Source organism: Anomaloglossus baeobatrachus, chromosome 4 (assembly GCF_048569485.1).
Source record: "Anomaloglossus baeobatrachus isolate aAnoBae1 chromosome 4, aAnoBae1.hap1, whole genome shotgun sequence".
NCBI classification, from domain to species: domain Eukaryota; kingdom Metazoa; phylum Chordata; class Amphibia; order Anura; family Aromobatidae; genus Anomaloglossus; species Anomaloglossus baeobatrachus.
In genome coordinates, this window is record NC_134356.1 from 414445003 (window position 1) to 414470011 (window position 25009).

The following is a 25009-nucleotide window of genomic DNA, read 5'->3' on the forward strand; positions in this document are numbered from 1 at the left end:
ATTTTTTGCATTTCTTTGTGAAAAAAACGGAAATTTCGCGAAAATTTTGAAAATTTTGTAATTTTCAAACTTTGAATTTTTATGCTCTAAAACCAACGAGACATATGACACAAAATAATTAATAATTAACATTTACAACATGTCTACTTTACATCAGAACAATTTTGGGGAAAAAAATAAAAAATTTAAGGAAGTTATAGGGGTTCAAAGTTTATGAGCAATTTCTCATTTTTACAACAAAATTTACAAAGCCACTTTTTTTAGGGACCACATCACATTTGAAGCGATTTTGAAAGGTCTACATGACACAGAACACCCAAAAGTGACACCATTCCAAAAACGGCACCCCTCAGGCTACTCAAAACCACATTCAAGAAGGTTATTAACCCTTCAGGTGCTTCACAGTAACTAAAGCAATGTTGAAGGAAAAAAATGAACATTTTACTTTTTGCAACAAAAATGTTAATTTAGCCTCAAATATTGCATATTCACAAGGGTAGCAGGATTAAATGAACCCCCAAAATTTGTTGGGCAATTTCTACTGAACACGCAGGTACCTCATATGTGGCGAAAAACTACTGTTTGGGCGCACGACAGGACTCGGAAGGGAAGGAGCGCCATTTGACTTTTTTGAACAGAAAATTAGCTGGAATCGTTAGCCGCACCATGTTGCGTTTGGAGAGCCCCTGAGGTGCCGAAACAGTGGAGCTCCCCCACATGTGACCCCATTTTGGAAACTAGACCCCTCATGGAATTTATCTAGATGTTTATTGAGCACTTTGAGCCTCTGGGGGCTTCACAAAAGTTAATAGAGTTGAGCTGTGAAAATAAAAAAAAAATTTTTTACCACAAAATTGTTACTTCAACCAGGTAGCTTTTTTTTTCACAAGGGTATCAGGAAAAATTGCACCATAAAATGTATTGTGCAATTTCTCCTGAGTACACAGACACCTCATATGTGGTGGATCTCAAATGTTTGGGCGCACAGCAGGGCTCGGAAGGCAAGGAGCGTCATTTGACATTTCAAACGCAAAATTGTCTGGGATAATTAGCGTATTCCATGCTGTTTGGAGACCCCCTGAGGTGCCGAAACAGTGGAGCTCCCCCACATGTGACCCCATTTTGGAAACTAGACCCCCATGGCATAGAAAAAAAAAACAGCGGCAGATGGGGGGGGTGGCAGATGGGGCAGCAGCAGATGGGGGGGGCAGCGACATATAAAGGGAGCATCTGTGATTGTGAGACGGCGGCTGGGATAGGGTGGGGGCGGATGGGAGAGGGCGCAGTGGATGCAGGAGCGGCAGAGCATGGGGGGAGGTGGGGTGGGGGGGATGGGTGGGAAGGGGAGTGGGAGGTGAGATTGGGGATAGTTACCCTACAGGATGGATCTAGGCAGCTGGATCACAGGAGATGAAGGAGGCAGCAGATCGGGGAGGGTGAGAGGTGGGGGAGGGAGCGCAGCGCAGATCACGGAGGAGACAGGTGAGCAGAGCACAGATCACAGAGGAGACAGGTGAGCAGAGCACAGATCACGGGGGTGAGAGGTGAGGGAGAGCGGACAGCAGATCACGGGGGTGACAGGTGAGGGAGCACAGATCACGGGGGTGACAGGTGAGGGAGCACAGATCACGGCGTGACAGGTGAGGGAGCACAGATCACGGGGTGACAGATGAGGGAGCACAGATCACGGGGTGACAGGTGAGGGAGCACAGATCACAGGGTGACAGGTGAGGGAGCACAGATCACGGGGTGACAGGTGAGGGAGAACAGATCACGGGGTGACAGGTGAGGGAGCACAGATCACGGGGTGACAGGTGAGGGAGCACAGATCACGGGGTGACAGGTGAGGGAGCACAGATCACGGGGTGACAGGTGAGGGAGCACAGATCACGCGGTGACAGGGGAGGGAGCGCACATCACGGGGGTGACAGGGGAGGGAGCGCACATCACGGTGGTGACAAGGGAGGGAGCGCACATCACGGCGGTGACAGGGGAGGGAGCGCACATCACGGCGGTGACAGGGGAGGGAGCGCACATCACGGCGGTGACAGGGGAGGGAGCGCACATCACGGCGGTGACAGGGGAGGGAGCGCACATCACGGCAGTGACAGGGGAGGGAGCGCACATCACGGCGGTGACAGGGGAGGGAGCGCACATCACGGCGGTGACAGGGGAGGGAGCGCACATCACGGCGGTGACAGGGGAGGGAGCGCACATCACGGCGGTGAGGGGACGAGCAGCCGATCACGAGGGAAAGGGGCCGGGCAGCAGATCGGGGGGGACCGGTGGCACTGTGGCAGATGGAGGGCGGCGGCGGCGGATCGGGAGGTGTGGGGGTGAGGGTGCGGGCAGCAGATACGAGGGGTGGGGGTGCGGGTGGCAGATCGCGGAGGGCGGCGGCGGATCGGGAGGTGTGAGGGTGCGGGCAGCAGATACGAGGGGTGGGGGTGCGGGTGGCAGATCGCGGAGGGCAGCGGCGGATCGGGAGGTGTGAGGGTGAGGGTGCGGGCAGCAGATACGAGGGGTGGGGGTGCGGGTGGCACATCACGGCGGAGGGCAGCGGCGGCAGCGGATAGGGAGGTGTGGGGGTGAGTTTGCGGGCAGCAGATACAAGGGGTGGGGGTGCGGGTGGCAGATCGCGGCGGAGGGCAGCAGCGGCGGCGGATCGGGAGGTGTGGGGGTGAGTGTGCGGGCAGCAGATACGAGGGGTGGGGGTGCAGGTGGCAGATCGCGGCGGAGGGCGGCAGCGGATCGGGAGGTGTGGGGGTGAGTGTGCGGGCAGCAGATATGAGGGGTGGGGGTGCGGGTGGCAGATCGCGGCGGAGGGCGGCGGCGGATCGGGAGGTGTTGGGGTGAGTGTGCAGGCGGCAGATACGAGGGGTGGGGGTGCGGGTGACAGATCGCGGCGGAGGGCAGCAGCGGCGGCGGATCAGGAGGTGTGGGGGTGAGTGTGCGGGCAGCAGATACGAGGGGTGGGGGTGCGGGTGGCAGATCGCGGCGGAGGGCAGCAGCGGCGGCGGATCGGGAGGTGTGGGGGTGAGTGTGCGGGCAGCAGATATGAGGGGTGGGGGTGCGGGTGGCAGATCGCGGCGGAGGGCAGCAGCGGCGGCGGATCGGGAGGTGTGGGGGTGAGTGTGCGGGCAGCAGATACGAGGGGTGGGGGTGCGGGTGGCAGATCGCGGCGGACGGTAGCAGCGGCGGCGGATCGGGAGGTGTGGGGGTGAGGGTGCGGGCAGCAGATATGAGGGGTGGGGGTGTGGGTGGCAGATCGCGGCGGCGGATCGGGAGGCCGGTTTCATACAGTGCAATGGCAGCGCGGCAACTTCCGGGTCCCATGCTCCGGTCTCATAACAGCATGGGACCGGAGCTTGTTGCGCTGCCATTGCACTGTGTACACTCACTGTGCTGGCGTGCTGCAGGGACGATGACGGGAGCGGTCACCGGCAACAGGTCCACTGTGATTGGAGAAATCGGTCACAAGGCCGATCTCTCCAATCAGAGCTACTGGAGCTGGGGGAGGGTGATCCAGTGAGGTCACCCAGCTCCAGCCAATGGCCAGTGCTATAGCTGCACTGGCCAGGGCTGGATTTCAATGTTTCAGTCACTTTAAGTGGCTGGAACATTACAGTGGCTGTGATTGGTTGAGCGACGTTCGTCAGCCAATCACAGCCTCCGTAGGTCCGGGGAGGAGGCACCACCCCTCCTGAGGTCAGGTACAGGTCCCCTCCTCCCCGAATCTGCGGTTTATCCTAACTTTTTGTAGTCACCGGAGGCTCCGGTGCCGCGATTACGCCATGACGGAAAGATCCGTCCTTGGTCGTTAAGGCCCAGGGCACCATGACAGATCTTTCCGTCCATGGTCGTGAAGGGGTTAAATAGGCATTTCTCATCTGTGTTCACCAAGGAACTGACTGTACCAGGGATCATTCAACAAGAGAAAAATCAAAGGTCACCACCCGATATAATTAATTTAACACAAGAAGAAGTACGCCTACATCTAAGTAAACTAAACATTGACAAATCCCCAGGGCCAGATGGCATTCATCCACGAGTATTGAGGGAATTGAGCTCCATTATCGACAGACTGCTGTATCTCATCTTTTTAGACTCGCTTGTAACAGGGTTGGTGCCTCAGGATTGGAGGATTGCTGATGTGGTACCAATATTTAAGAAAGGTAAGAGGGTAGATCCAGGCAACTACCGTCCAGTAAGTCTGACATCAGTGGTATGCAAAGTTTTTGAGGGCATTCTAAGGGATGACATGCAAAAATATATTGCAGAAAATAATATAATAGCTGACAAACAGCATGGATTAAGTCGTGTCTAACCAACCTGTTGGGGTTCTATGAGGGGGTAAGTGCAAACCTGGATATTGGTAATGCAGCTGATGTGATTTATTTGGACTTTGCAAAGGCATTTAATACTGTACCACACAATAGCCTTATATTAAAGCTCCAGAAGCAAGGACTAGGGGAAACTATATGCAACTGGGTAAGGAATTGGCTAAAAGATGGGAAACAAAGAGTAGTCATAAATGGTACATTCTCTAAATGGGCTGCAGTCAGCAGTGGGGTGCCGCAGGGATCTGTGCTAGGACCGATTCTTTTTAATCTCTTTATTAATGACCTTGTGGATGAGATTGATAGTAAAGTGTCAGTCTTTGCTGATGACACCAAACTATGTAGGATATTAAAAACTGACCTTGATAGTACAATATTACAAAAAGATCTGGATAAGATGTCAGAATGGGCAGATACTTGGCAAATGAGATTAAATGTTGATAAATGCAAAGTAATGCACCTAGGACGGAGTAATCCTATAGCTGCATACACATTAAATGGAAGTAAACTCGGGACTACAGAACAGGAGAAGGACTTGGGTATTCTTATTACAAATAAGCTGAGCAGCAGCACTCAATGTGAAGCAGCAGGCAGCTGCTAAAGTAAACAAGATTTTAGGGTGTATAAAAAGAGAGATTAGATCCCGTGATCCCAACGTATTGTTACCCCTCTATAAATCACTTGTAAGGCCACATCTGGAATTTAGGATCCAGTTTTGGGCTCCACATTTTAAAAAGGACATTCAGAAGTTAGAGGCAGTTCAAAGGCGGGCAACTAGACTACTACAAGGAATGGAAGGCCTCCCATATGATGAGAGGTTGAAAAAGTTAAATATGTTTAGCTTAGAAAAAAGACGTCTCAGAGGGGATCTCATTTATATGTATAAATACATGTGTGGTCAATATAAAGGACTGGCGCATGACTTATTTCTTCCAAAGACAATACTAAAGACCAGGGGGCACTCACTGCGAGTGGAAGAAAAGCGATTCTGACAGCTAAATAGGAAAGGGTTCTTTACAGTTATAGCAGTCAGACTGTGGAATGCCGACCACAAGAGGTAGTAATGGCTGATACTATAACAGCTTTTAAAAAAGGGCTGGATGATTTCCTTACTACACACAACATTGTTGGTTATAAATGACTTAGTGACCAAATGTAGAACTGGTGGAGCAAGGTTGAACTAGATGGACCTAGGTCTTATTTCAACCTAAGTAACTATGTAACTATGTAACTATGTAACCATAAAGAGAAGACTTCATGAGACAATTAATCAGTCTTAAAATTAGAAAGCCCAGATAATATTTTGCCAAAAAAAATCTAAAGAAGCCAGTCCAGTTCTAAAAAAAAGCATTTCTTGGACAAATAAAACTAAGGTCAGCCTATACTAGAAAGATGGGAAGATGAAAGTATGATGAAGGCTCTGAACGGCTCATGATCGAAAGCACACAACATGCTCTGTAAAACATGGTGGAGGCAGTGTGTACAGGACTGTACTATCAGCTCAGATTCACCCAAATGCAGCAAGGTTGATAGGACGGCGCTTCACAGTACAAATGGACAATGACCCAAAACATACTGCAAATGCAACCCAGGAGTTTTTAAGGCAAAGAAGTGGAATCTTCTACAATGACACAGTCACTTATCAGATCTCAATACCGAATTGTCAAATGGCAAATAGATCCTCCAAACTAAAGACTAATTAGAATACAACTTTTATTATTATTAGAATAAATACGTATTGAGGGAAAAGCAGGCACACTAAACAGTTAAAAACACGTAGTGCAGTGACATAATCACAAAACAATCTTGAGACATGCCTACAAACACATGCTCAAACAAGCTGATAGTTCAGCTAAATAGTAAGTTGTCTTTTGGCGTGTCCCTAATATACTTCAATAGGTCTTTTCACAATCTGTCACTGCACTAGCATATTAAAAGGTTCAAATGCCTGCCTATTTTTTCAGTAAATATAGATTTTTATATTACTGAGATTGGAGATGACAGTTGGTTTTTATAAGATTCTATGCCAACAGGAGGAAATAGCGGGAAGGAGGAGCTCTACTTCTCACTTCTCCCTTTTCCCTGCCCTTCCCTTCTAAAATAGAATCTTGTCAGTAGCAACTTGCATTTCCTATCTCAGTAATATAAAAATTTGTGTTTAGTGAATGCAATTTTTACCCAGGAAATTAGAATTTTGAGAATGAAAGATCAGTCTAGGAGGAGAATGAACCAAATTTGTCTGATAACATATATTACAAAGTTGCTCATTTTCATGTGTACTATTGATTTATGAAAGAAATATTAAAAGAACAGTTATGCTTTAAGGCAAGAAAGACCCACAAATAAAAAACTTAAGTCAGCTTCAGTAAAGGCCTGACAAACCATCACAAAAAAGGAAACCCAGCGTTTGGTGATGTCCATGGCTTCCAGACTTCAGGCAGTCATTGCCTGCAAAGGATTCTCTATAAAGTATTAAAAATTAACATTTTATTTATGGTTAATTTGTCCACTTACTTTTGAGCCCCTGAAATGAGGAAGCTTTATAGATAGAAAAGTGGTTGAAATTCTTTAACATTTCACAGGATATTTTTGTTCAACATCTTTAATAAAATCTGATAGTCTACACTTCAATTATATCTCAGTTGTTTCATGTTAAATAAAAAATAACATCATGCAGAGCCCAAATCGCGAAGATTCAGCCACTTTCCAAATATTACTGTGTGATGGTGGGATATGGGGAAGGTGTATCTTGCTGTACAGATTCCTATTTTAAGCTTGGTTCACTGTCCAATATTTGTACTGCTTCTGTGTACACTGTATTGTTTGTAAGTAATCACCCCCTATAGTGCAAGGTTATAGCCTCTTGAGGCGCTTCCATCCCTGGGTGTGGGGGGAGGTGGGCCTAGAATACACCTAACTTCTCTGCTTACCTGGGAGATTCAGGCAGTCTGTTTGAGAAGGAAGAAGGATTGATCCTCTGGGAGAAGCTGGGAACGTCTCAGAGAGACAGGGACATTTATGCCACTACTGGACAATTTTACCCTCTCTTTTGTGGATTATGTTATGGACCATTTGATTTGCTTGGAATAAATGCTCTTTGGATCGTACAGCCATCTCTCGCTCTGTTGATTGTGTGATATGGGAGAAGAACCCCGTCACATACTGGCTCTAACTGTATATGCTGCATAAATAATAAACTTCAAGAAGAACTATATAGAACAGTTTTGACATTTTGAGAATGTTGGTCGAGGGCTCTGCTTGTATACAGTAGAGATGAGTGGATGATTTGAAATTTAAATTTGCCTGCTTCCCTAAAATTTCCCCTAAAAGCTGATTCACGGCAACTAAATTCGTTACAGATAGGGGCATGACGATGTTATGGAGCTGAGCAATTGTGCCTGAGCTGAGGTCCTACCATCCTCCTACATATCCTGCATATATTCTCTGGTAGACAACTCATCTTATCCTTATATTATGACTCTTAGCAGTGGAGACTGTTGGGCTTCAGAGGGGCTGCTGCGGTGTGAGCTCAAGTCCAGTGTGATCTATAGAAGCCCCAGCGGGAAGAAGGTACCTGAAGGGATAGCGTACATTTTCTGCTTGTCACATCGGCCAGTTTGGTATCTTGGCTTGGATGTGAGTAGGAAGAAACAAGGCTACAAAGGGTCACAGAAAATATCTCTCTCACAGTCATGTTAATTTAGCTGGCAGTGTTGCGACTAACCATAAGCAGTGAACTGGTGCAGAAGAGTGTTAACAGCAGCTGAAGAAATCCTCTTTACACCTCTATGTAAATAACAATCAAATAGTTAGCCTTTTAACAGAGTCTAAATAACAGACAATATTCCTACAAAAAAATTAGACTCTACACATTTATATCTTTCAAAATATTTTTGTCTCTTTATTTATGCAAAAAATTTTTTATTAGAAAACAATACGTGAATAGAAAAGGAAAGGCTCCAATGTGGCTGACAAGCTTAAAGAATTTGCTAGGGAAAACTCTGGAGACCCCCGTGTATTTAGGGGAAATACTCCTTCCACAACTAGAGCTCTGGACGAATGTAAGGGCCAAGTCTCTAATGATGAAGGGAGAGTGGACCATGAGGACCTAACCCTGAGGCAGGTCTGTGAGCAGCTCCTTCAGGCCATCTTTATCTGCAAGACCTCTATAACTGAGAACATTGTGTAGGTGTACTTTGTGGTGGGACTTCTCGTCAAGACATGCAGCCCTGAGAGGTTGAATTACAAAAGTTGAATCAAGGGTGGAAAAAAAAGTCACTTATGGATACTAAACTAACAAAAGTGGCTGGATCAATGAATGCTTGGTGCCAGAATGCAGACGTTCTGGAGAATCTGATGCGCCACAATAATACTAGTATCATAGGCCTGCCCGAGCGCTTGGAGGGACAACAACCTGAACGTTTTCTGGAAGAATGGCTTAAATCTAACTTGGGAGATGAATTCTCCTTGACATTTGCAGTGGACGGGCTCATAGGATCCTAACAAGAACTCTTCCTCCATGTGCTTCTCCTTGTCCTTTTTTTGGCGCGACTTCTAAACTGTAAGGGCAGAGACACTGATCTTCCCCTGGCCAGACAAAAGGGACCTTTTAAGCTCTATGCCACAATATCAGTCTTCTTGGATTTGTTGGTGAATCTCTAAAAACAATGCGCTCAATTTATGAACGTTAAAAAGACGCTCAGGGACAGCATTATTTATGAAGGTTCTTAAATATTTTTTCTTACCCCAGCTGAGGTGAAAGAATGGATTTAATTTGACCATAGACCTTACCATAAAAAAAACTTTCTTCTATCTTAAATAATGGTAGAAGGGAAATTGAACTTTCATCTTTATTTTCAACAATGGGCGCTTCCTCTTTATGCCATCATTAAAACAACAATGCAAAACATTGGATTCAGTGAAGATATCCCCCTATTGGAACAATGTAAAGAGCAATACATCTTTTTCTTTCTTTTCTTACTTAGTCACGTTCACTATTGTTTTCCTGTTAATTGTTACAGGAACACTAAAGGGTGCTTTACACGCTGCGACATCGCTAGCTATCGCTAGCGATGTCGTGCACGATAGCACCCACCCCCGTCGTTCGTGCGACATTTGGTGATCGCTCCCGTAGCGACCATTATCGCCACGGCAGCATCACACGCACACACATACCTTTTCAGTGACGTCGCTGTGACCGCCGAACAATCCCTCCTTCAAGGGGGAGGTGCGTTCGGCGTCATAGCGGCGTCACTGCGGCGTCACTAAGCGGCCGCCCAATAGCAGAGGAGGGGAGGAGATGGACGGCGGAACATGCCGCCCACCACCTTCCTTCCTCATTGCCGGTGGATGGCAGGTAAGGATATGTTCGTCATTCCTGCGGTGTCACAAGTAGCGATGTGTGTTACCGCAGGAACGGCAAACAACCTCGCTACTGACCAGACAACGATTTTTGGCAAATGAACAATGTGTCACAGACCAACGATTTTTAACTCTTTTGCGATCGTTTAAGGTTGCTCAAAGGTGTTACACGCTGCGATGTTGCTAACGATGCCGGATGTGCGGCACAAACACCGTGACCCCGACGATATATCGTTAGCAATGTCACAGCGTGTAAAGCACCCTTAACTTGTTTCTTGTATGTTATACCGTCATGGTATTATGGATATGTAAAAATTTTAATATTACCAGTTATGTATATTAGATTTTATGACAGGGTGTTGATCCAGGGAACTAGTCTGACTGCCGTATGTGGAGTCAGGAAGGAATTTTTTTCCCCATTGGAATTTGTTTGCCACATTGTTTTTTTTTTGCCTTCCTCTGGATCAACGTGTTAGGCTACAGGTTGAACTAGATAGACTTAGGCGGGCTTTGCACGTTGCGACATCGCAAGCCGATGCTGCGATGTCGCACGCAATAGTCCCCGCCCCGTCGCAGCAGCGATATCTTCTGATTCCTGGCGTAGCAAACATTATCGCTATGCCAGCTTTACATGCACTCACCTGTCCTGCGATGTCGCTCTGGCCGGCGTCCCGCCTCCTTCCTAAGGGGGCGGGTCGTACAACGTCAGAGCAACGTCACACGGCAGGCGGCCAATCAAAGCGGAGGGGCGGAGATTAGCCGGATGTAAACATCCCGCCCACCTTCTTCCTTCTGTATAGCCGGCGGCGTCAGGTAAGGTGATGTTCCTCGCTCCTGCGGCTTCATACACAGCGATGTGTGCTGCCGCAGGAACGAGGAACAACATCGTACCTGTCGTGGCAGCGTAATTTTGAAAAAGTCGGAGCCTACACCGATGATACGATAATGACGCTTTTGCGCTCGTTAATCGTATCATCTAGGATTTACACACTACGATGTCGAAAGTGACGCCGGATGTGCGTCACTTTTGATTTGACCCCACCGACATCGCACGTGCGATGTTGCAACGTGCAAAGCCGCCCTTAGAGTCTCCCTTCAACCTTAAAAACTATGATACTATAATACTATGATATGTTCTCTTTAAAAGACGAGATATATAACAATTGTGGTGATGTAGCTGTTCTCCTCTGACTCAAAAGTCAGCTTATGGGATAGGGAACTAATGGCTTTACCAGACAGTGTATACAGAAAGATGGGAAACCTTATTGCATGATGTACTTCTTTTACATTCTTTTGCCTACAGCATAATCACACAGGAAAAGGATCAAGGTATTCTCATAAGTTAAACGCTATCACCCTTTTATAGTGGCCTTAGTGGAAAATCACCTTACCAGGAACTCTGTTAGATAAATCAAAAATATGAAATCTTTATTTTTATATAGCGCTAACATATTCCACAACGCTTTACATACATCAGGAACACTGACCCCATTGGGGCTCACAATCTAAAGTCCCTATATGTATGTCTTTGGAGTGTGGGAGAAAACCCACACAAACACGGGGAGAACATACAAACTCCTTGCAGATGGCATCCTTGGTGAGATTTGAACACAGGACCTCAGCGCTGCAAGACTGCAGTGCTAACCACTGAGCCACCGTGCTGCCCTGGGTACAGTGGTCCATACATGCCTTCCACACAGGTGGCCCTTTTAATACATAAATCTGTTAGATGGAAGGTAAAGGTTGTGTACAAAGATCCAAAAGAGCGATTTGTGTACGCTGTGGTAAACTCTAAGAATTATGTTATAATTTGCATATTTAACCCCCCTCCTGCCTCCTTGCTATTATTAAGAATTCAAAAAGCTTTGCATTGAATAATGTGAATGCTTAAGTTCTGTCTATTGGGAATGTTAATGTAATTATGGATAATAAATCAATAGGCTGTGCATGGCAGCCTTTCTAGTGCATGCACAGTACAAACCACATGGAATAGAGGACGGGACGTCAGCATCTGAGGTCACTGAAGATGTCAGACTCGACTGGCCCCCTCTGCTTCATGCGGCCATGGTGGTGACTGGAGCGGGGTCCAGTGAAGAGGTGAAGTGATGGTGCCAGGGGGCCCAGTGAAGAGATTGGGAGGCAGGGCTCGTGGCTTAATAAAGTGTAAAGTAATTACCCTGGGACGTTATCCCCCTCTTCACTGGGCCCCATACAACAGTAAGGGTAATAATACCCTGATGGCATCCCTTTCCTTTATATAAAGTATTTTCAGCAACAAGTTATTTGTTTTAGGATAAAGGTTTTCTTTTTCAGTTTTCTTCTTTTTACATATTGCTGTTATGCATGCTGTAGAGATCCTTTGCTCTGTCTTTACATTTGTAAATGTCTAGAGAATAACATATGTATCAAAAGAAAACAACACAAACTATGTTCTTTTGCTGACAATCTGTACTTTACTGGCATACGAGTTATACAATAAATACTGTATATTGTAATATTACGTTATATCCTGACTATATGCAATAATATGTACTTGTTTTTTATTTTATAGTTGTTAATAAACCAAATAAAAAAAATATTGTTGCAAAAAGCCTCTAATTGTCTGAAAATGTGTATAATGTTCAATTGTCTCACAGGAATCTATGGAGTTCCCTTTGATCTCTTTAATGCAAATAAAGCCTTAGGTTGAGGTTGTTGCACAGCTTCTAGCTTCCTAGTTGCAGAAGAAAGTTCACAGAGCAGATTACATGGGATAAAAAACTTTTTACTCCTGGGAGAACATGAGGTAAATGATAAGCACAGTCATACTGCACTGCATAAGGAAGAGAAAGTGAAAGCAGAAAGGAAAACAAAAGACTTTTTACAATTCAGTAATAAGGAAACTTTACACAACATCGCCCTCTACTGTTAGATCAATATAAAGTCCTCCTTCAAACAGTCAAAGAAGTCCTCATCAGTTGCATATACCAACAGAGGTCACTTTGGACATAACTATCTGGCAAGAGGAAAGTGGTATTTAGATGATGTGTAGAAGTCTAATATTGGTCTATTACAACAATGAAAACAGTTGTGTTCAAATTTCTGGAATATGGAGATTTTTCTTTTGACTTTAAAAAACTATTTTGGCTTACAGAATTCAAGAAACACACTTTTTGCGACACACAAGCCTTAGTTTTAGGAGTGTAGAGCATACTACCACAGTATACCACAGATCAATCAGTTCACAGTCAAGCTGACTATGCTGGTACAAAACCTCCCTAAATCACTGGACTCTTTGGATTACTATTCACAGAGGGAGACTACCACTCGCATTTTCACTTTGATTCAACACACACCACAATCAAATTGGGCCTTTTTCTATCCCTGTGTGGAAAGATTGAGCTGTGCGCTGAGACCTCTATCCATACCCTGTAAAAGCCAACAATGGCCCTGCTTGGCCAGCAGCTTCATCCTTAATAATCCCTATGATAGTCCCTCCTGGTTCCCTGTGCTAGACCATGTGATAGCAGCATGGCATTATTGGATAATCAATACTTGACATCAGTAACCCACTGAGTATTCAGTAGTTTGTGAAATAGTGACAGGCATGTTATTCTTTTTTTCCAATCCTTGTGAATCAAATTGCAGAGTGTTTGAATTTACATGGACCTGTGATTTTGAGGAAATTAAACACAGTCAATCAGATTGATCCACTCATCTTTCTAATAAGACATCAAAAGCTAAGTTCCAGAATTTGTAGAGAATCTTTTCATTCCTACGCTTTATACACCTACTCATATTAATGCTACTGAACTTATTCGACCTGACAGAGTTATATTTAATTTGTACTCATGAGTGAGTAATGCTAATGTGTCTAATGATACTACGCAGCGTATGAGTGAATCTTTTAACGGAAATGTTTGTAGAGCAAGTGATGGATTTTTATGAATAAAAAAGTGCATAGTTTTTCCTTACATGAAGAAGCAATTCAGAAATTTCACAGGATGTTATTTTTATTTTTTTTTTGCTGTTACATTTTTGAAAAAAAAATTATTAGCTGTATGTAATAAAACAAGAACACCAGAATTGTGTTTTTTTTCGTCCACCGAAACCGCGCAGAAAATGCAATATGAGGCAATCCAAATTTGCATCTACCCCAAAATTATAGTAATAAAAATGTCAGCTTAAGGCGCAAAAAACAGGCCCTCTCACTGCTCAATTAGCTAAACATTGGGAATGTCACTTCTTTATGAAAATGGCAACACAAACAAATTATTTTCTTTTTTTATAAAAATAATATTTTTTTTCCACCATTTAAATTTGACTGTTGAATATTTGATTTCAGTGTAATCGTACTGACCTGGAGAACCATATTTTTCTTGGTCATTTTTACTGTATCATGAATGTTGTAAATAAAAAAAACTCCCTAAAAATAGAGAAATTGCACTTTTTTGCTATTTCAATACACTTGGAATATTTTCCCACATTCCAGTACATCACATGTTAGAATGTGTTCGATTGAGCAATTCATCCAACAAAAAAAGCAAACAGTTACATGGCCATATTGATCAAAAAATAAAAAAAAAATATGGCTATTGAAATAAGAGGAAGAAATACTAAAAGCACAAAAATGAAAAATCACCTGGTCGGGAACTGATTAAAGGAATATTCACAAATTTCAGAGTTATCCCGTATTCTTATGATAGGGGATAACTTTCCTATTGCTAGGGGACTGACCATTAGGGCCCCCAGAGATCCTGAATTCTGGAGCTCTCTGAAAAGCCCCATGTAAATGGAGTGACGGTCGACCATTGGTGCTTAAATCAATGGGAACTTTGAAGGTTGCTGAGCATTGTAATTGGCTGGTCTTCAGCACTCCTATTGGAATAAATGGACATGATTGACTTTCACTCAATTCCCGCGGCGCTCTATTGAGCCCAAGTTCTTGGCATCGCTTGGGGAGCCAGAACTTTATTATTAGATAGTATGGTGGAGATTTGGAGCTCTGTTTGAGAAAAAAATGCTTTATCCATCAGTACAAGTATTATATTTTCATAAATCACTTTTAAAGATATACTGTATTATGTAATCTTTTTAAATCAAAAACAAATGAAAATAATGTTAAATAGTTGACATTAAGAATTCTTAAGTGAGTGAAGATATTTGTGTACAGTCTATCTAGTATCTGTTTTATTTTTTTAGGGTATGTTGGGGTATCCAGGCAGAACAGGAGAACCTGGAATAATAGGTGTTAAAGTAAGTATGCCAAGCCTGCTAGACAAACAGATTGTCTACTCGTGTAGATTTATTATTCTGTACATCCGGAACATAACTGACTATAAGATCTCATTCACAGGTCCGTGTTTAGACATGTGCGTGAAAAAACTACTGGTGTCATCAGTGTTTTAAAGGAGGGGTCATCAGTGCATGGTCATTGTGTCTGTTTTTACCATTTGTGTGTCAGAGTTTTTCACAGATGGATAAAAAACACAAACATGTGAAAAACAACATAGATTATAATGGGTTTGGGTTTTATCCATAAAGAGAGTGGATACAAAATGGACATGCCACACAGACGTCAGAATTAGATTTTACAAGGTGGTTGCGTTTTTTATTGTACATGCCAAACTTACTGCCATTTCATACATATTGGCAAATAAAATGTAAAAGTGATGAAAAGTCACATCTTGAAAGAATTAATTGTTTAGGGCAGAAGCATCATATCATACTCTCTCAGAAAGCTAAAATATAAAAACTCCAGTATACATGGCCACTGATAAGGTCAGGGCAAAACTTACAAGCCATTCAAGTATGGGCAGTCTATATTCCGCTTTGATGTATCTAATAAGTAAATACAATAATGCTGAAAGTACCGTATTTTTCATTTTAAAAGACACACCCCAAATTTAGAGATAAAAAAAGGTAAAATAAAAATATGGGGTCCGTTTTATAATCTTATGGTGTCTTACCAGAGGGGGCGGCAATGATGGTGGAGCGGAGGTCACAGGAGTCAGGAGCGGTGCTGGAATACAGTGAAACTGCGGGCAGTGCAGAGGGGGACCCAGATGCTCACTGCGAGCTGCGGTGCTGTACTGGGGCAGTGGGCACTGCTCTGTGCTGTGGCGGGCAGCGCTGCTCTGGGCTGGGGCGGCCGACACTGCTCTGTGCTAGGGCAGCCGGCACTCCTCTGTGCTGGGGCAGCCAGTGCTGCTCTGTGCTGAGGCGGCCAGCGCTGATCTGTGCTGGGAGGCCAACACTGCTCTGTTCGGTGAGGCACAGACCATTCTGAAGATGTCGGTGGTGCGAGCTTCAAAGAAATGGCAGCTGGAGTTAGTGCATGCGCAGATGAGAGCTTGAGCCAAGAGCTCCATCTGCTCACGTGCTGACTCTGGGCACCATTATTTGAAGCCCGATATCTTCAGAGTGGCCCATGCCTCGCTACCCACCCCACAGAACCTTGCTGTCTGCCGCATAGAGCTTCACAGAGCCATGCCGTCCACCGCATACAGCCTTGCTGCCCGCCGCACAGATCAGTGCCGCAAAGAGCGGTGCCCGCGGCACAGCGCACAGCATTACCCTGCCTCCTATGACCCCTCTCCACCACCCCCGGTAAGCTAAACACACCCCTCATTTTCCTCCCAATTTTTTGGGTGGAAACGTGTGTCTTATAATCCAAAAAATACGGAATTTCATTATAACAACAAAAATTTCCAGTTTATTTGTTGATTTTTTGTGAAACATGCAGTTTATAAAGTGATAGAATATGGCCTGGAACCACAACCCATCTTGAGAATGAAAGGTGGTCCAATGCTAGCATAGGGCTACGTCCTCTTTGCTGTTTTTCATCTGCCAAGTGGTGAATTTGTGAATAAATTGGACCAGCCGCAGTTCTCCTCACATGTTGAAGCGTTATGCCATCTTTTTTGTAAGATAAAAAAATGTATGCATGAATTTTTAAGACATACAGTAGAGTACAAAAATTTTGGACAAGTGTGGGAAATATGCTTCTAAGACTGCTTTCAAAAATGTCTCAATGGTTTATTTTTTATCAAGTAATAAAATCTAAAATGAATAAACAAAAGATGAATCTAAATCAAATCAATATTTGCTGTGTCCACAGTCTGCTAGATATACTTGCACATAGTTTTTTTTTTAAAAGGAAGTTTGTAGGTAGATTGGTCCAAACATCTTGGAAAGCTAATTGCATATCTTTTGTGGAGGTAGGCTTGCATAAATCCTTCTGGGTTTTTTTATGTATTCCCAGGCAGAATTGATGTTGAGATCAGGGCTCTGTGGACTATAATATCACTAGGATTCCTAGTTTTTCTTTACACTGAAGATAATCTAAAAGGGAATATGTCAGAAGGATTTCACATGCCAAACTAGTTTTATGGCATGTAGCCCTTTCAGAGACAACTCTTGCAATACCTTTACATGGCCACTCTGTTCCTTCATTACTGAGAAATCAGTGTTTGAATTGATATGCAAATGAGACTGAAGAGGTATTGTATATCTGAAACCTCTGTCACTACAGCTCTATTCTCCTTTCCCCCACAGTGCCGCCTCATCCTGCTTGACTGACAGCCTCTGTGTTATGTTTCTTCAGGTAAAGGAAGGATCAGTCAAGCAAGAGGATGCAGTGCAGGGTGGGAAATAAAGTTTGAGTGACAGATGATTTAGATCTACAATAGCTCTTCATTCTCATTTGCATATCAATTCAAACACTATTTTTCTTTATCGTTCCTTTGGGAGACCCATACCATGGGTGTTTAGCTTCTGCCTCCGGAGGACACACAAAGTACTACACTTAAAAGTGTAGCTCCTCCCTCTGAGCTTATACACCCCCTGGTAGCCAGTCCTAGCCAGTTTATTGCTTTGTGTCAGGAGGCATACATCCACACATGCATCCTCATCTGATTTGTTTGACTTTTGGAAAGAGTTTGAAGAAAAGCGGGTCCATGTCTGGACTCCCGGCATGTCCCTTCTCACCCCACTGTGTCGGCGGTGTTGTTAAGGTTGATTTACAAGGCTGCAGCCTTAAATGCCGCGCTCCTTCACCATCCCTTCTGGGCTCTGGCTTGAAGTGGGAGCCAGCATGGTCTCCATGCCTGGCAGGAGTCCGGTCTACATCCACAGCCCCTTAAGGATTCTGTTGGACCGGAGCACTCATCCCCAGGGACATGACCCTGCGTCTCAGCAGCTAAGTACCTGAGACGTTTATGTTGGGGGTCCCGGTTCTTTATTGTAAGGGGAGAGTATGCTGTATGTGATTGTTTTAACTTTTCCGGCGGATTCTATAGCTTTTGCCTGAGAACCGCGCCGATGGTGCCTGCTTGTCGGCCTCGCCGCTTAAATTTAGTCCCCGGCTTCGCCGGAGGCCTAGTTTCATTTTCCTGCCCTCGCATGTCACTCATGCAAAGGGACAAGTTCGACTCCTCCCGGCGGCCGTTCTACACAGGGGAGGGACACTCCCCACTGCTGGGGCGTCCCTCCTTCCCTGCAGGTCTCTATAGCCCTCCAGTTCCCGCTCTTTTATAGGAACGCTCCCTAGTCATTTCTCAGGCAGAGTTCACTCTGCTCTGGGACATCCTGCATTCTGCATCTCTGCTGAGGTGCTGCGACTGGGGGACCGGGCTTTGGGATCTGGAGGGCACACAACACCGCGCTCAGCGGTCTGGTAAGCCACAGCCGGTCTCCGGTTGTGGACCTCTGTATACCAGCAGCATGTCTCACACAAGTAGCAAGGCCCAGTGGACTCTCAGGCTGCTGCTGCACCTGTGATTGAACCCCCGGCCTGGGTAGAGTCCTTTTCTAGGTCCATATCCCAGTCATTTGCTGAGTCCATGGGACTTTTGTCCAGGACTTTGATGAATATGCATCAGCCCCCCTCACAGGGTGCCTCTAATACTCTTGACAGAGGACTCCTATCCTCTGACCTCCGTCCATCAGAGCTCACGGAGGATTCATCATCTGATCCCAGACCCCGTCCTTCTAAGAGAAGGCGCAGGGTTTCCTCCCCCTCCCCATCCCACGGCTCTGTCTCAAGAGCTGACTCTCAAGATGAGGAGGATGCCTTCACTGGGGGCTCGGAGGCTATGTATCCCATCGATTTTTCTGAGGGTGACTCAGATCTTAGTGATTTGATTGCTTCTATTAATTCTGTGCTGGATCTCAATCCGCCAGTGTCAGAGGAGCAACTCTCTTTGGCAGAAAAACATCAGTTTACCTCGCCTAAGAGAGTGAAGAGTGTGTTCTTTAACCACTCCAGTTTTCAGACAGCTGTGACCAAACCCAGGGCCTGCCCTGACAAACACTTTCCAAAGCGTGGTTCTGATGACCGGTTTCCATTTCCACCTGAGGTGGTCAAGGAGTGGTCTCACTCCCCAAAGGTAGACCCTCCGGTGTCTAGCCTTTCAGCCCGGACCGTTGTGTCGGTGGCTGATGGCACCTCACTTAAGGATTCCACTGACCGTCAGATTGACCCTCTGGCCAAATCTGTGTATGAAGCTGCGGGGGCCGCGTTTTCCCCGACTTTTGCAGCAGTGTGGGCTCTCAAAGCCATCTCTGCTTCTCTAGAGGAGATGCATTCCCTCACCAAGGAATCTATGCCTGAGATGGTTACCTTAACTGCTCAGGCTTCAGCTTTTTCATCTTATGCCATGTCTGCCATGCTAGAGGCTGCTCACCGCACTGCAGTGGCTTCAGCTAATTCTCTTGTTATCCGCAGGATTTTGTGGCTTCGAGAGTGGAAGGCAGATGCTTCTTCCAAAACGTTTCTTGCTGGGCTCCCTTTTGCTGGTTCACGGCTCTTTGGTGAACAGCTGGATGAAATCATTAAAGAAGCTACTGGCGGGAAGAGTACTTCCATGCCACAAACCAAGACCAGGAAACCCGCCCAGGGTAGGAATCAATCGAGGTTTCGTTCCTTTCGTTCCTCCAACTGGTCATCCTCTAAGCCTTCCGCCTCGTCCGCTAACTCAGCCGAGGATCAGAAATCCAACTGGCGCCCAAAAGCGCGTCCGCAGAAGACCGCAGGAGGTTCTGCCACTAAGGCAGCTTCCTCATGACTCTCGGCCCGCTCCAGCCACGTCCTTAGTCGGTGGCAGGTTCTCCCACTTTGGCGACGCTTGGTTAAAGCAAGTCTCCGATCAGTGGGTGAGAGACATCATATCTCACGGCTACAGGATAGAATTCTCTTCCAGCCCTCCAAACAGATTTTTTCTCTCAACTCCCCCCTGCTTCAAGGCCGCCGCCTTCTCGCAGGCCGTGGCGTCCTTGCAGGCAAACGGAGTGATTGTCCCAGTTCCCGCTCAGGAACGGTTCAGAGGTTTTTACTCAAATCTCTTCCTAGTTCCAAAAAAGGACGGTTCCTTCCGGCCCATCCTGGATCTCAAGCTTCTCAACAAGCATGTCCGGGTGCGGCATTTTCGCATGGAGTCTCTGCAATCAGTCATTGCCTCTATGACCCAAGGGGAGTTCCTGGCGTCCATCGACATCAGAGATGCCTATCTACATGTGCCAATCGCAGTGTCAGATCAGCGTTGGTTGGCGATAGGAGAGGATCATTTCCAATTCGTGGCTCTCCCCTTCGGGTTAGCCACGGCCCCTCGGGTATTCACCAAGGTCATGGCGGCAGTGATTGCGGTCCTGCACCTCCAGGGGTTAGCAGTGCTTCCTTATCTGGACGACCTTCTGGTCAAGGGTACATCCAGCGCAGACTGTCAGCGGAGTGTTTTGCTCACTCTCGCCACCCTAGTCCAATTCGGGTGGAATGTCAATCTTCCCAAATCCACTCTGACTCCGACCCAGAGTCTCACGTACCTAGGGATGCAGTTCGAGACTTTTCCGGCACTTGTGAAGTTGCCCTTAATCAAACAGCAGTCTCTCCGGCGAGCGGTGCGCTCTCTCCTGAGGCCCCGCCGTTATTCCCTCAGGGGCCTGATGCAGGTGCTGGGTCAAATGGTGGCCTCCATGGAGGCGGTTCCCTTTGCCCAGTTCCATCTGCGTCCTCTGCAGCTGGACATTGTCCGCTGTTGGGACAAGCGGCCTTCCTCCTTACAGAGGTTAGTGGCTCTGTCGCCACGGACCAGGAGCTCTCTTCAGTGGTGGCTTCGACCCCTCTCCCTGTCCCAAGGGCGCTCCTTCCTGACTCTGTCCTGGGTGATTCTCACCACGGATGCCAGCCTTTCCGGCTGGGGAGCGGTACATCTCCACCACAGAGCACAGGGCACTTGGACTCCGTCCGAGTCAGCCCTTTCAATCAATGTGCTGGAAACCAGAGCTGTGCTTCTAGCTCTCCTAGCCTTTCACCACCTGTTGGCGGGCAGGCACATTCGAGTCCAGTCAGACAACGCGACAGCGGTTGCCTACATCAATCACCAAGGCGGAACACGCAGCCGCCTGGCAATGTTGGAGGTCCAACGCATTCTTCAATGGGCGGAGGACTCCAAGTCCACCATATCCGCAGTCCACATCCCTGGCGTAGAAAACTGGGAGGCAGATTATCTCAGCCGTCAATCCGTGGACGGTGGCGAGTGGTCCCTGCACCCGGCAGTGTTTCAGTCCATCTGCCGCAAGTGGGGCACTCCGGACGTGGACCTAATGGCATCCCGTCACAACAACAAGGTTCCGGTTTACGTGGCTCGCTCCCACGATCCTCAGGCCTTCGCCGCGGACGCTCTGGTTCAAGACTGGTCCCAGTTTCGTCTGTCCTACGTGTTTCCCCCTCTAGCTCTCTTGCCCAGAGTCCTGCGCAAGATCAGAATGGAGGGCCGTCGAGTCATCCTCATTGCACCGGACTGGCCCAGGCGAGCTTGGTATCCGGACCTGCTCCAACTGTCCGTGGAGATGCCGTGGCATCTTCTGGACCGTCCAGACCTGCCCTCGCAAGGTCCGTTTTTCCGCCCGAATTCTGCGGCACTCAAATTGACGGCGTGGCTCTTGAGTCCTGGATTTTGACGGCTTCTGGAATTCCTCCTGAAGTCATCTCCACTATGACTCGGGCCCGTAAGTCTTCCTCCGTCAAGATCTATCACAGGACTTGGAAAATGTTCCTGTCCTGGTGTCGCTCTTCCAGCCATTCTCCTTGGCCATTCTCGTTGCCGACCCTTCTGTCTTTTTTACAGTCCGGTCTGCAGCTAGGACTGTCCCTCAACTCTCTCAAGGGACAAGTCTCAGCTCTATCATTGCTGTTCCAGCGGCGTCTCGCCCGGCTGGCTCAGGTCCGCACCTTCATGCAAGGTGCGTCTCACATCATTCCGCCTTATCGGCGGCCCTTGGATCCCTGGGACCTTAACTTGGTCCTCACGGTATTGCAGAAACCCCCTTTCGAGCCCCTTAGGGAGGTTTCTTTGTATCGTCTTTCTCAAAAGGTGGCCTTTCTAGTTGCCATAACTTCTCTCAGGAGAGTCTCTGATTTGGCTGCGCTCTCCTCGGAGTCACCTTTTTTGGTTTTTCACCAAGACAAGGTAGTTCTCCATCCGACCCCGGACTTTCTTCCTAAGGTGGTCTCTCCCTTCCACCTTAACCAGGATATTTCCTTGCCTTCCTTCTGTCCGGCCCCTGTTCATCGCTTTGAGAAAGCGCTGCATACTCTAGATCTGGTGCGTGCTCTCCGGATTTATGTGTCTCGCACCGCTGCGCTTAGGCGGTGCATCTCTCTTTTTGTGCTAACCACAGGGCGGCGCAAGGGTCTCTCTGCTTCTAAGCCGACCTTGGCCCGTTGGATTAGATCGACCATTTCGGATGCCTACCAGAGTACTCAGGTGCCTCCCCCGCCGGGGATCAAAGCACACTCGACCAGAGCTGTCAGTGCCTCTTGGGCTTTTAGGCACCAGGCTACGGCTCAACAAGTCTGTCAGGCTGCCACTTGGACTAGCCTGCATACCTTTTCGAAGCACTACCAAGTGCATGCTCATGCTTCGGCAGATGCGAGCTTGGGCAGACGCATCCTTCAGGCGGCTGTCGCCCATTTGTGAAGTTAGGCTCCGCCTACTTCTTAGTTTTTCTGTTTATTCCCACCCAGGGACAGCTTTGGAACGTCCCATGGTATGGGTCTCCCAAAGGAACGATAAAGAAAAAGAGAATTTTGTTACTTACCGTAGATTCTTTTTCTTATAGTTCCGTATTGGGAGACCCAGCTCCCTCCCTGTTGCCTGTTGGCAATTTTCTTGTTCCGTGTGTTTTCACCGGCTGTTGTCGTGGACAGAGTCTCCGGTTGTTCCGGTTCTTACTCGGTTCTACTTGTGGGTGGCTATTCTCCTTCAGCTTTTGCACTAAACTGGCTAGGACTGGCTACCAGGGGGTGTATAAGCTCAGAGGGAGGAGCTACACTTTTAAGTGTAGTACTTTGTGTGTCCTCCGGAGGCAGAAGCTAAACACCCATGGTATGGGTCTCCCAATACGGAACTATAAGAAAAAGAATTTACGGTAAGTAACAAAATTCTCTTTTTTCAGTAACTGAGCAATAGGCTGTCATAAAGGTATTGTTGGACTTGTCTTTGAAAGAGCTAGATGCGCATATAAATAATTTGGAATGTGAAATCCTGTTGACAGATTACCTTTAATGACATTGGCTGTATGTTTGGAGTCAGTAACATGCTACAGAAAAAATTGGAGACAATAAGATGTCTCCCTGATAGCATTATATAAGTATAAATATCTGCCAGTATTTCTCGCCATTGTGGACATCAATAATTCTGACCAAAGCCCCAACTCCATTTTCTGTAATGCATTTACAAACTAACTACAGCCAAATAGTTCAAATGTTGACACATCAGTTTAGAACACCTGTTTCCATTTTTCTGCACCCCAGTTCATATGTTGTCCACAGTTGAGTCACGTGGTTTTCTTTACATGTTGAAGGGATGGCTTTTGGCCTGGAATTTTTCTATGAAGACCACTTCAGATCAGATATCTCCTAATCCTAGATGGCTATAGCTGTGTCCCACTAGTTGCTGCGAGTTCAGAGCTGTTGGCACTGCTGGGCATCTCCAGAATTTAATGAGAAATGTATATCTTTTATTTTCTGGACTAAGTGACTTTGGTGAACCCCTACGTCTATGGTTTTCAATGTTTCCTAATTCTTGGTGCTTCTTCAAAACAGCTTGAACATCTCATCTTGAATCCACATTCTGATTTGAAATCTTTTCCTGGGAGAGCCCTTGCTGATGCAGTATTGTGACGCCCTGGGCAAGCCAGGGGTCACAGGAAATGACACCACCACACCCTACACCCCAGATAGGTACACCAAAGCTAAACCAGAAATCCTTGTTGCCTTCCTCCAGGGGCTGATGTCCACACCAGGGGGTGGGCCAGGCGGTTGGCTCCGCCCACCGAGGAGTTCACAGCCCTGGAGGCGGGAAAACCAGGCAAATGAGTTTTGAGATCAGTTTAGGGAGAGTGAGAGTTGAGCTAGGGAAGTGAAGGAGTGTAGACAGAACAGTTAGTGAAGTTAGAAGTGAGAATTTAGTGAGAGCTGAAATAAGAGTAAAGGTGGAAGAGAAAGTGACAGTTGAGGAAGCCTGAAGTTGGTCCGGGTGTGTGCCCCGGACTCAGAACAGCAAGGTTAGCAGACGGCGGTGACCGTCTGCAGGAGAGGCTGCTTGGAGGTTGCCGAAAGGACCGTGGACGGGTGGTGGCCCGGCGGTACCGGAGCGGTATACGAAGAGAAGCCAGCACCATTGGCAGGGGCCTTTTGGATCCCGGCAAGGCTAGGAGTCACCGTGAATTTGCCAAATCCGTTAGTGAAGGGGACCTCTGGGTCTCCCAACAACCAAGTCCCGATTAAAGGCAACAGTCCAACCGTTAGAGAGAGACACCGCCACCGCCAAGGCACCAGTTTCTCAGGGCCAGCGCCTGCGGGCAAGAAGGGGCGCCTCCGGCCCATATCCAAGCCGGAGAGCGGGTTACCGGTGGGAACCCATCGCTATCAACATAGACTTAGATGCAGGAAAAGGGACCGTCACCGTCAACTACTGGGGAAAAGCAACAGCAGCCGTCCGTGGGAACCGTCTTTCCAGCCGTGTGTTTTACCGAGAACTGTGTCCCTGTCTCAGGCTGAGTGAGTACCACAGTGCCGTGAGGCACAGCGCTGCCCCCGCGTCCCTGCCCCCCACCAAGCCCTGCACCGGCCCCGCCATCCCTCATCACCCACCTCATCACTGGGCCCCGGGACAACTACCCCCTACCCACGGAGGGGAGAACCAACAACTTTGCTGCTCCCTGTCGCCGCTCCCGGGATCCCCATACAGAGCAGCGGTGGTGTCCACTCAATCACCACAACCGTGGGTGGCGTCACGGACAATAAACAATCCCAAAAAACAATCCCC

General features: G+C 47.0%; 1 protein-coding gene across 1 annotated transcript in view; it reads left to right on the forward strand.

Annotated features, from left to right (window-relative positions):
- Window positions 1–25009, forward strand: part of LOC142302455 (uncharacterized) — a 593189-nt gene that overhangs the window by 504775 nt on the left and 63405 nt on the right. The window contains exon 87 of the mRNA XM_075343517.1: window positions 14883–14936. Within this exon, the coding sequence (XP_075199632.1) occupies window positions 14883–14936 (54 nt within the window). The remainder of the gene's footprint in view (window positions 1–14882; window positions 14937–25009) is intronic.